The sequence below is a fragment of the Mizuhopecten yessoensis genome, unplaced genomic scaffold (genome assembly GCF_002113885.1).
Source record: "Mizuhopecten yessoensis strain PY_sf001 unplaced genomic scaffold, ASM211388v2 scaffold5347, whole genome shotgun sequence".
Taxonomy (NCBI): domain Eukaryota; kingdom Metazoa; phylum Mollusca; class Bivalvia; order Pectinida; family Pectinidae; genus Mizuhopecten; species Mizuhopecten yessoensis.
In genome coordinates, this window is record NW_018406004.1 from 38,970 (window position 1) to 50,109 (window position 11,140).

Consider the following 11,140-nt stretch of genomic DNA (forward strand, 5'->3'; position numbering starts at 1 on the left):
TTGGTGATTAGCTATTTGCTGATACAACATTGATAAGATCTAATTAGAATGACAACAAAGGGTTCTATACCGGAGGGTCGTATTGATTATACGTCACGTACACGGCGTCACAACTCACGTAGATAAACGTCTGTCTGTCAGCTCAAAATTTGAAATATGCATATCAAATAGTATGCAGAGATTTTCATTGAGTTTGGTGGTAAGTATGTGTTATGGAGATACATTAGACTTTATCTATCTGCTGTTGTTTCCTGACTTGTGTAGTATTATTGTCAATTTTAATATTAGCATTTGTTCTCAGATAAACCAGTAGGCAATCCACCCACTGGCGTATAGAGGAATTGACGCCCAGTACACTCGGAATCGTGATTTACTGTATTACAGAATGTATTGCAAACGTGCTAAGTTCTTATCGTAAACTTGAAGGTATTATATATGTTACTTGGCTTGCTATAAGATACACTATGTCCTCTTCCCCAGGGTTAGGGTAAGGGTTCCCCAGGGTTAGGGTTAGGGTTCCCCAGGGTTAGGGTTAGGGTTCCCCAGGGTTAGGGTTAGGGTTCCCCAGGCAGCCTAAATGTTTGCTGATGCGAGGATGTAAACTATTAATTTTAAATACTGTACAGTAATAGGATAAATAGGGAGCAAAAGATGAGGGAGAAAAAGATGAGGGAGCAAGTAGAGGTAATTAGGGAGAGGGAAGGAAGCGGGAAGAATGAATAAGGGAGAGGGAAGGAAGCGGGGAGAATGAATAAGGGGGAGAAAAGGAAGCGGGGAGAATGAATAAGGGGGAGAAAAGGAAACGGGGAAAGGGAAGTAGGGAGAGAGAAGAAGGGAGAGGACAGGAAGTGGGGAAAATGAATAAGGGAGAGAAAAGGAAGCGGGAAAAGGGAAGTAGGGAGAAGGAATTAGGGAGAGGGAATGAAGTTGGGAGAGGAAAATAGGGAGAGGAAGGGAAAGAAGAAGAAAGAAGTAGGGAAAAGGAATGTAGAAGGGAAGAATAAATTAGAGAGAGGAAAGGAAGCAGATAAAGAGAATAAGGGAGAGGGATGGGAACGGGGAGAGAGAATTAGGGAGAGGGATGAGAACGGGGAGAGGGAAGTAGGGAGAGGGAGGGAAACTGGGAGAGGGAAGTAGGGAGAGGGATGGGAGCGGGGAGAGGGAAGTAGGGAGAGGGAAGGAAGGAAGGAAAGGGAAGGAACCGGGGAGAGAGAAGTAGGGAGAGGGATGGGAGCGGGGAGAGGGAAGCGGGGAGTGGGAAGAAAACACAGAGAGAGATAAAATATCGTTCACTGTGTAACTAGGAAAACTTTTTACCAAAATATAGTAACCCCAAATTATATATATTATACGGTTTAAATTTACATTTCATATCGGCACTCCAAACACAAGTGAAGCCTATATAACTCTCTAATGCACTACAATTGTATCCAGCTTTGTACATAGGCATTCCATTACTTGCCTGATGTATTTAGCCAGTTTAGATGGGAATTGGCTGTTTATTTTACTTGAGAAGGAGGGTAAAGTTCTTATGTATCTGCTAGATTGTTCCATACAAGTAAAGTAGCTAGTATGATAGTCGACAGCAATGCTTGAAGTCTATCACGTGTAAGTGGAATATATAGTTTCCCTATTTCTTGATGCATAGGGCTGAGAATTAATGAACACATATAATAGGCGTTATTTTCATGGCACATTTTGTATTATCTTCTTCTTTTTAACATCTCCCAACCCGTTGGTGCTTGCTTTGGTCTCTTCTCTCCTCTCTGCCTCTCTTCGCCCTTGTGTCCCATTCCAGACACACTTCCACTTCCTCCGTTTACTAACTCGCCCACTCCGTTCACTAACTCTTACTTAACTTGCCCGTTTCGGTTACTAATCCGCAAACCCTGTTCTCTAACTCGCCCAATCCGTTCACTAATATAACTCGCCAACTCTATTCACAAACTCCCCCACCTCGTTCACTAATTGGCCCACTCCGTTCACTAACTCGCCCACTCTGTTTACTAACTCGCTTACTCCGTTCACTAACTCGCCCACTCTGTTTACTAACTCGCTTACTCCGTTCACTAACTCGTCCACTCTGTTTACTAACTCGCTTAATCCGTTCACAAACTCGTCCACTCCGTTCACTAACTCACTTACTCCGTTCACTTACTCGTCCACTCCGTTCACTAACTCACTTACTCCGTTCACTAACTCGCCCACTCATTTCACTAACTCACGTCCTTTTCTGCAGTCGTCACCTCTATGATCCGTTTGATGAAACGGTCAACGCGACGATTCCGCTGATTACATAAACGACTTACCGATCTCATAGAGATTTAAATACAATCAAATACTTTTTGCCGTTTCTGACCAAATTTTCATTTTTGGTTACCTTTATTTTCTGTAAAAGTAAAAAATAATTAAGGAAACTTCAGAAACAAACAACAGCCCACCAAACAAAAAAATGGAAACTTCGCAAGAAATGTATTGTTCAAATCCTCTCACAAATTTTTCACATATCATTTTGTGAGACGATGACGATAATTTAGATAGCGCGCAGACTTTTATAAACTCGTCATGGACCAGCACCGAGGGGCCCTGGATCAGCACTAAGGGGGCCCTGGATCAGCACTAAGGGGGCCCTGGATCAGCACTAAGGGGGCCCTGGATCAGCACCGAGGGAGCCATGGATCAGCACTAAGGGGGCCCTGGATCAGCACCGAGGGAGCCATGGATCAGCACTAAGGGGGCCCTGGATCAGCACCGAGGGAGCCATGGATCAGCACTAAGGGGGCCCTGGATCAGCACCGAGGGAGCCATGGATCAGCACTAAGGGGGCCCTGGATCAGCACCGAGGGAGCCATGGATCAGCACTAAGGGGGCCCTGGATCAGCACCGAGGGAGCCATGGATCAGCACTAAGGGGGCCCTGGATCAGCACCGAGGGAGCCATGGATCAGCACTAAGGGGGCCCTGGATCAGCACCGAGGGAGCCATGGATCAGCACTAAGGGGGCCCTGGATCAGCACCGAGGGAGCCATGGATCAGCACTAAGGGGGCCCTGGATCAGCACCGAGGGAGCCATGGATCAGCACTAAGGGGGCCCTGGATCAGCACCGAGGGAGCCATGGATCAGCACTAAGGGGGCCCTGGATCAGCACCGAGGGAGCCATGGATCAGCACTAAGGGGGCCCTGGATCAGCACCGAGGGAGCCATGGATCAGCACTAAGGGGGCCCTGGATCAGCACCGAGGGAGCCATGGATCAGCACTAAGGGGGCCCTGGATCAGCACCGAGGGAGCCATGGATCAGCACTAAGGGGGCCCTGGATCAGCACCGAGGGAGCCATGGATCAGCACTAAGGGGGCCCTGGATCAGCACCGAGGGAGCCATGGATCAGCACTAAGGGGGCCCTGGATCAGCACCGAGGGAGCCATGGATCAGCACTAAGGGGGCCCTGGATCAGCACCGAGGGAGCCATGGATCAGCACTAAGGGGGCCCTGGATCAGCACCGAGGGAGCCATGGATCAGCACTAAGGGGGCCCTGGATCAGCACCGAGGGAGCCATGGATCAGCACTAAGGGGGCCCTGGATCAGCACCGAGGGAGCCATGGATCAGCACTAAGGGGGCCCTGGATCAGCACCGAGGGAGCCATGGATCAGCACTAAGGGGGCCCTGGATCAGCACCGAGGGAGCCATGGATCAGCACTAAGGGGGCCCTGGATCAGCACCGAGGGAGCCATGGATCAGCACTAAGGGGGCCCTGGATCAGCACCGAGGGAGCCATGGATCAGCACTAAGGGGGCCCTGGATCAGCACCGAGGGAGCCATGGATCAGCACTAAGGGGGCCCTGGATCAGCACCGAGGGAGCCATGGATCAGCACTAAGGGGGCCCTGGATCAGCACCGAGGGAGCCATGGATCAGCACTAAGGGGGCCCTGGATCAGCACCGAGGGAGCCATGGATCAGCACTAAGGGGGCCCTGGATCAGCACCGAGGGAGCCATGGATCAGCACTAAGGGGGCCCTGGATCAGCACCGAGGGAGCCATGGATCAGCACTAAGGGGGCCCTGGATCAGCACCGAGGGAGCCATGGATCAGCACTAAGGGGGCCCTGGATCAGCACCGAGGGAGCCATGGATCAGCACTAAGGGGGCCCTGGATCAGCACCGAGGGAGCCATGGATCAGCACTAAGGGGGCCCTGGATCAGCACCGAGGGAGCCATGGATCAGCACTAAGGGGGCCCTGGATCAGCACCGAGGGAGCCATGGATCAGCACTAAGGGGGCCCTGGATCAGCACCGAGGGAGCCATGGATCAGCACTAAGGGGGCCCTGGATCAGCACCGAGGGAGCCATGGATCAGCACTAAGGGGGCCCTGGATCAGCACCGAGGGAGCCATGGATCAGCACTAAGGGGGCCCTGGATCAGCACCGAGGGAGCCATGGATCAGCACTAAGGGGGCCCTGGATCAGCACCGAGGGAGCCATGGATCAGCACTAAGGGGGCCCTGGATCAGCACCGAGGGAGCCATGGATCAGCACTAAGGGGGCCCTGGATCAGCACCGAGGGAGCCATGGATCAGCACTAAGGGGGCCCTGGATCAGCACCGAGGGAGCCATGGATCAGCACTAAGGGGGCCCTGGATCAGCACCGAGGGAGCCATGGATCAGCACTAAGGGGGCCCTGGATCAGCACCGAGGGAGCCATGGATCAGCACTAAGGGGGCCCTGGATCAGCACCGAGGGAGCCATGGATCAGCACTAAGGGGGCCCTGGATCAGCACCGAGGGAGCCATGGATCAGCACTAAGGGGGCCCTGGATCAGCACCGAGGGAGCCATGGATCAGCACTAAGGGGGCCCTGGATCAGCACCGAGGGAGCCATGGATCAGCACTAAGGGGGCCCTGGATCAGCACCGAGGGAGCCATGGATCAGCACTAAGGGGGCCCTGGATCAGCACCGAGGGAGCCATGGATCAGCACTAAGGGGGCCCTGGATCAGCACCGAGGGAGCCATGGATCAGCACTAAGGGGGCCCTGGATCAGCACCGAGGGAGCCATGGATCAGCACTAAGGGGGCCCTGGATCAGCACCGAGGGAGCCATGGATCAGCACTAAGGGGGCCCTGGATCAGCACCGAGGGAGCCATGGATCAGCACTAAGGGGGCCCTGGATCAGCACCGAGGGAGCCATGGATCAGCACTAAGGGGGCCCTGGATCAGCACCGAGGGAGCCATGGATCAGCACTAAGGGGGCCCTGGATCAGCACCGAGGGAGCCATGGATCAGCACTAAGGGGGCCCTGGATCAGCACCGAGGGAGCCATGGATCAGCACTAAGGGGGCCCTGGATCAGCACCGAGGGAGCCATGGATCAGCACTAAGGGGGCCCTGGATCAGCACCGAGGGAGCCATGGATCAGCACTAAGGGGGCCCTGGATCAGCACCGAGGGAGCCATGGATCAGCACTAAGGGGGCCCTGGATCAGCACCGAGGGAGCCATGGATCAGCACTAAGGGGGCCCTGGATCAGCACCGAGGGAGCCATGGATCAGCACTAAGGGGGCCCTGGATCAGCACCGAGGGAGCCATGGATCAGCACTAAGGGGGCCCTGGATCAGCACCGAGGGAGCCATGGATCAGCACTAAGGGGGCCCTGGATCAGCACCGAGGGAGCCATGGATCAGCACTAAGGGGGCCCTGGATCAGCACCGAGGGAGCCATGGATCAGCACTAAGGGGGCCCTGGATCAGCACCGAGGGAGCCATGGATCAGCACTAAGGGGGCCCTGGATCAGCACCGAGGGAGCCATGGATCAGCACTAAGGGGGCCCTGGATCAGCACCGAGGGAGCCATGGATCAGCACTAAGGGGGCCCTGGATCAGCACCGAGGGAGCCATGGATCAGCACTAAGGGGGCCCTGGATCAGCACCGAGGGAGCCATGGATCAGCACTAAGGGGGCCCTGGATCAGCACCGAGGGAGCCATGGATCAGCACTAAGGGGGCCCTGGATCAGCACCGAGGGAGCCATGGATCAGCACTAAGGGGGCCCTGGATCAGCACCGAGGGAGCCATGGATCAGCACTAAGGGGGCCCTGGATCAGCACCGAGGGAGCCATGGATCAGCACTAAGGGGGCCCTGGATCAGCACCGAGGGAGCCATGGATCAGCACTAAGGGGGCCCTGGATCAGCACCGAGGGAGCCATGGATCAGCACTAAGGGGGCCCTGGATCAGCACCGAGGGAGCCATGGATCAGCACTAAGGGGGCCCTGGATCAGCACCGAGGGAGCCATGGATCAGCACTAAGGGGGCCCTGGATCAGCACCGAGGGAGCCATGGATCAGCACTAAGGGGGCCCTGGATCAGCACCGAGGGAGCCATGGATCAGCACTAAGGGGGCCCTGGATCAGCACCGAGGGAGCCATGGATCAGCACTAAGGGGGCCCTGGATCAGCACCGAGGGAGCCATGGATCAGCACTAAGGGGGCCCTGGATCAGCACCGAGGGAGCCATGGATCAGCACTAAGGGGGCCCTGGATCAGCACCGAGGGAGCCATGGATCAGCACTAAGGGGGCCCTGGATCAGCACCGAGGGAGCCATGGATCAGCACTAAGGGGGCCCTGGATCAGCACCGAGGGAGCCATGGATCAGCACTAAGGGGGCCCTGGATCAGCACCGAGGGAGCCATGGATCAGCACTAAGGGGGCCCTGGATCAGCACCGAGGGAGCCATGGATCAGCACTAAGGGGGCCCTGGATCAGCACCGAGGGAGCCATGGATCAGCACTAAGGGGGCCCTGGATCAGCACCGAGGGAGCCATGGATCAGCACTAAGGGGGCCCTGGATCAGCACCGAGGGAGCCATGGATCAGCACTAAGGGGGCCCTGGATCAGCACCGAGGGAGCCATGGATCAGCACTAAGGGGGCCCTGGATCAGCACCGAGGGAGCCATGGATCAGCACTAAGGGGGCCCTGGATCAGCACCGAGGGAGCCATGGATCAGCACTAAGGGGGCCCTGGATCAGCACCGAGGGAGCCATGGATCAGCACTAAGGGGGCCCTGGATCAGCACCGAGGGAGCCATGGATCAGCACTAAGGGGGCCCTGGATCAGCACCGAGGGAGCCATGGATCAGCACTAAGGGGGCCCTGGATCAGCACCGAGGGAGCCATGGATCAGCACTAAGGGGGCCCTGGATCAGCACCGAGGGAGCCATGGATCAGCACTAAGGGGGCCCTGGATCAGCACCGAGGGAGCCATGGATCAGCACTAAGGGGGCCCTGGATCAGCACCGAGGGAGCCATGGATCAGCACTAAGGGGGCCCTGGATCAGCACCGAGGGAGCCATGGATCAGCACTAAGGGGGCCCTGGATCAGCACCGAGGGAGCCATGGATCAGCACTAAGGGGGCCCTGGATCAGCACCGAGGGAGCCATGGATCAGCACTAAGGGGGCCCTGGATCAGCACCGAGGGAGCCATGGATCAGCACTAAGGGGGCCCTGGATCAGCACCGAGGGAGCCATGGATCAGCACTAAGGGGGCCCTGGATCAGCACCGAGGGAGCCATGGATCAGCACTGAGGGAGCCGTGGATCAGCACTAAGGGGGCCCTGGATCAGCACCGAGGGAGCCATGGATCAGCACTAAGGGGGCCCTCGATCAGCACCGAGGGAGCCATGGATCAACACTGAGGGGGCCCTGGATCAGCACCGAGGGAGCCATGGATCAACACTGAGGGAGCCATAATCTGCTGAAAATGTACTTCTACTGGGAGATTCCTTATCCAAAGGAATCGGTCGAAGAGGATTTAAACTTTGAAACATTATTTCTAAGAAAGCAGAGGTATTCCGTACACATTCGCCTTGTTAGTGGAGATGGAGGGATCTCCGCCTCATTCTCACACATGTGACCATTCGGAAGTGAAGACTGACCACCGAAAATACGTGATGAACGAATGAACATCGTGGTGTTTATATGCGTGGCAACAGGATATTTGGTTTGTTTGTTCTTTACGTCCTATTAACATGAAATGTCATTTAAAGTTTACCGAGGTTTTGGTATTGGAGGAAAACCGGAGTACACGGAGAAAAACCACCGACCTACGGCAGGTACCTACATGTAGCGACTACCCACGTAGGATCGAACCCACGACCCAGTGGTGGAGAGCTAGTGATCGTAGACGGTCAGACTTAAATTTACTTAAATTATATTAGCGTGCGAAGTCTCACTGCTACTGAGCTCGTGCCGACTTGTATGTATGTTCTTGTAACTCTTCAAATGGGGGGCGGGGGAAGAAATAATAATGATAATTCACGAGATGTCAGGAGAGCAAAACACAACTAATGGCGATTATATGTGTTCGACAGGGTCAGAGGTAATTTTAATTAATAAAGATCTAGCGCGTCACTTGGTATACTACACAACTTTATAATTCACTTATGAATTAGAGTTAACAAAAAAGTGATCGTCGAATGCCTACGTCACGAAATAAAATAAAATAAAAAGGATTGTTTTACATGTATGTCACATTCACACCCGGGGCATGGTATTAAGTTTAATAACGGAAAGTTAATAACTTTTGCTATGTAAGAAAAGAAAATCAGGTGTATGCTGCTGATAAGAAAAATAGCCAAGGTTAGCGACATGGTACCTTTAAGTATGGAACTAAATTATCTACCTGAAATAATGTAAATCTGGTGTTCCTAAGGGATCTGTTTAAGGGCTGCTATTATACTGATGGTGCATTACTAAGTTAATCTAGCTCAGATCTAGCTGTGATTTAAAATAAATTGAAAATGTATTAAAATTGTGTGTCTATAATAACATCTCTTCACATGTCAACAAAACTACCGCCTCATGTATGAGGATTTGACCTCGGTACCGTGTAAAAACATTAGGGGTCTAATACTTACTTCTGATGGTTACACGGTCGGCCCTGCTGCACAGTCGGCCCTGTTACACGATCGGCCACCTGTTACACGGTCGGCCCTGCTACTCGATCGGCCCTGTTACACGGTCGGCCCTTTTACACGATTGGCCCTGTAGCGTTCTGTAAAATTTGCAAAATGTTGCGAAAATCATTTCGCAATGCTTGCACCATCACAGGGCATGTTCCGTCAGTTTATTTCGTAATCTTTCCGAGTAAAATATGTCTCAGCTGTATCATTATACAAAACTACAAACATCTAGCGCTCCAGTATTTGCCCGATTTGTTGATGAAATGTTCCCAGGTCGTCAAACACAAGATCTATTGCCAGGTGACATTGTAGTATTCCACTTCACAAGATCTATTGCCAGTAGACATTGTAGTATTCCACTTCACAAGATCTATTGCCAGTAGACATTGTAGTATTCCACTTCACAAGATCTATTGCCAGTACACATTGTAGTATTCCACTTCACAAGATCTATTGCCAGTAGACATTGTAGTATTCCACTTCACAAGATCTATTGCCAGTAGACATTGTAGTATTCCACTTCACAAGATCTATTGCCAGTACACATTGTAGAATTCCACTTCACAAGATCTATGGCCAGTAGACATTGTAGTATTCTGCTTCACAAGATCTATTGCCAGTAGACATTGTAGTGTTCCACTTCACAAGATCTATTTCCAGTAGACATTGTAGTATTCCACTTCACAAGATCTATTGTCAGTAGACATTGTAGTATTCCACTTCACAAGATTTGTTGCTAGTAGACATTGTAGTATTCCACTTCACAAGATCTATTGCCAGTAGATATTGTAGTATTCCACTTCACAAGATCTATTGCCAGTAGACATTGTAGTATTCCACTTCACAAGACCTAACAGTTTCAAACGTCCTTCTCTTTCTCCACTGTTGGCACAAAGCATTTATTTCCAGCCCAAATTAGGAATTGTAAATCTTCAGATTATTATAAAAAGTAATGGATGGATGGAGTGGAATGAGTGAGGACTTGGCTGAGAATTAGTAAGGTGGATGGATGGAGTGGAATGAGTGAGGACTTGGCTGAGAATTAGTGCGATGGATGGAGTGGAATGAGTGAGGACTTGGCCGAGAATTAGTAAGGTGGATGGATGGAGTGGAATGAGTGAGGACTTGGTTGAGAATTAGTGAGATGGATGGATGGAGTGGAATGAGTGAGGACTTGGCTGAGGATTAGTGAGATCGATGGAGTGGAATGAGTGAGGACTTGGATGCGAATTAGTGAGATGGATGGAGTCGAATGAGTGAGGGCTTGGCTGAGAATTAGTGAGATGGATGGAGTGGAATGAGTGAGGACTTGGCCGAGAATTAGTAAGGTGGATGGATGGAGTGGAATGAGTGAGGACTTGGTTGAGAATTAGTGAGATGGATGGATGGAGTGGAATGAGTGAGGAATTGGCTGAGAATTAGTAAGGTGGATGGATAGAGTGGAATGAGTGAGGACTTGGCTGAGAATTAGGGAGATGGATGGATGGAGTGGAATGAGTCAGGACTTGGCTGAGAATTAGTAAGGTGGATGGATAGAGTGGAATGAGTGAGGACTTGGCTGAGAATTAGTAAGGTGGATGGATGGGGTGGAATGAGTGAGGACTTGGCTGAGGATTAGTGAGATGGAGGGATGGAGTGGAATGAGTGAGGACTTGGCCGAGAATTAGTAAGGTGGATGGATGGAGTGGAATGAGTGAGGACTTGGCCGAGAATTAGTAAGGTGGATGGATGGAGTGGAATGAGTGAGGACTTGGCTGAGAATTAGTAAGGTGGATGGATGGAGTGGAATGAGTGAGGACTTGGCTGAGAATTAGTATAACTTGTATTGCTAGATGATGTTTTCTCTTTAAACGAAGAACAAATATTGTCATTATTATGCAAAGAAAAAATCCGAAAGGTCTGCAGCACCTCCCCACGGAGTGAAGTTACATATGTACACTCTCTAACGCCACGCTACCACGACTGGTACGCTACTCAAATTGGTACAAGGCCAGAAAATGTATCGAAAAGTGGTTTGAAATTATATTGATATATTTTTCTCTGATGGTAAATAGTATAGATATTTGCCAGCATTTCCACCAAAAAATTGTTTTCGGCGACATTTTAGAGTACAGTAACAGTTACCAGTTTAATTGATATCTTAGACATAAGTCGGTGACGATATGTTTCCCGGTGTATCGGCCCCCCCACC

The 11,140-nt window shown here is 51.9% G+C and overlaps 1 protein-coding gene across 1 annotated transcript in view; it reads left to right on the plus strand.

Annotated features, from left to right (window-relative positions):
* Positions 1 to 921: 921 nt before the first annotated feature.
* LOC110450611 (substance-P receptor-like) overlaps positions 922 to 11,140 on the plus strand; it is a gene marked incomplete at its 3' end in the record, with an annotated part of 44,323 nt that continues 34,104 nt past the window's right edge. Inside the window, exon 1 of the mRNA XM_021498222.1 lies at positions 922 to 1,133. Within this exon, the coding sequence (XP_021353897.1) occupies positions 922 to 1,133 (212 nt within the window). The remainder of the gene's footprint in view (positions 1,134 to 11,140) is intronic.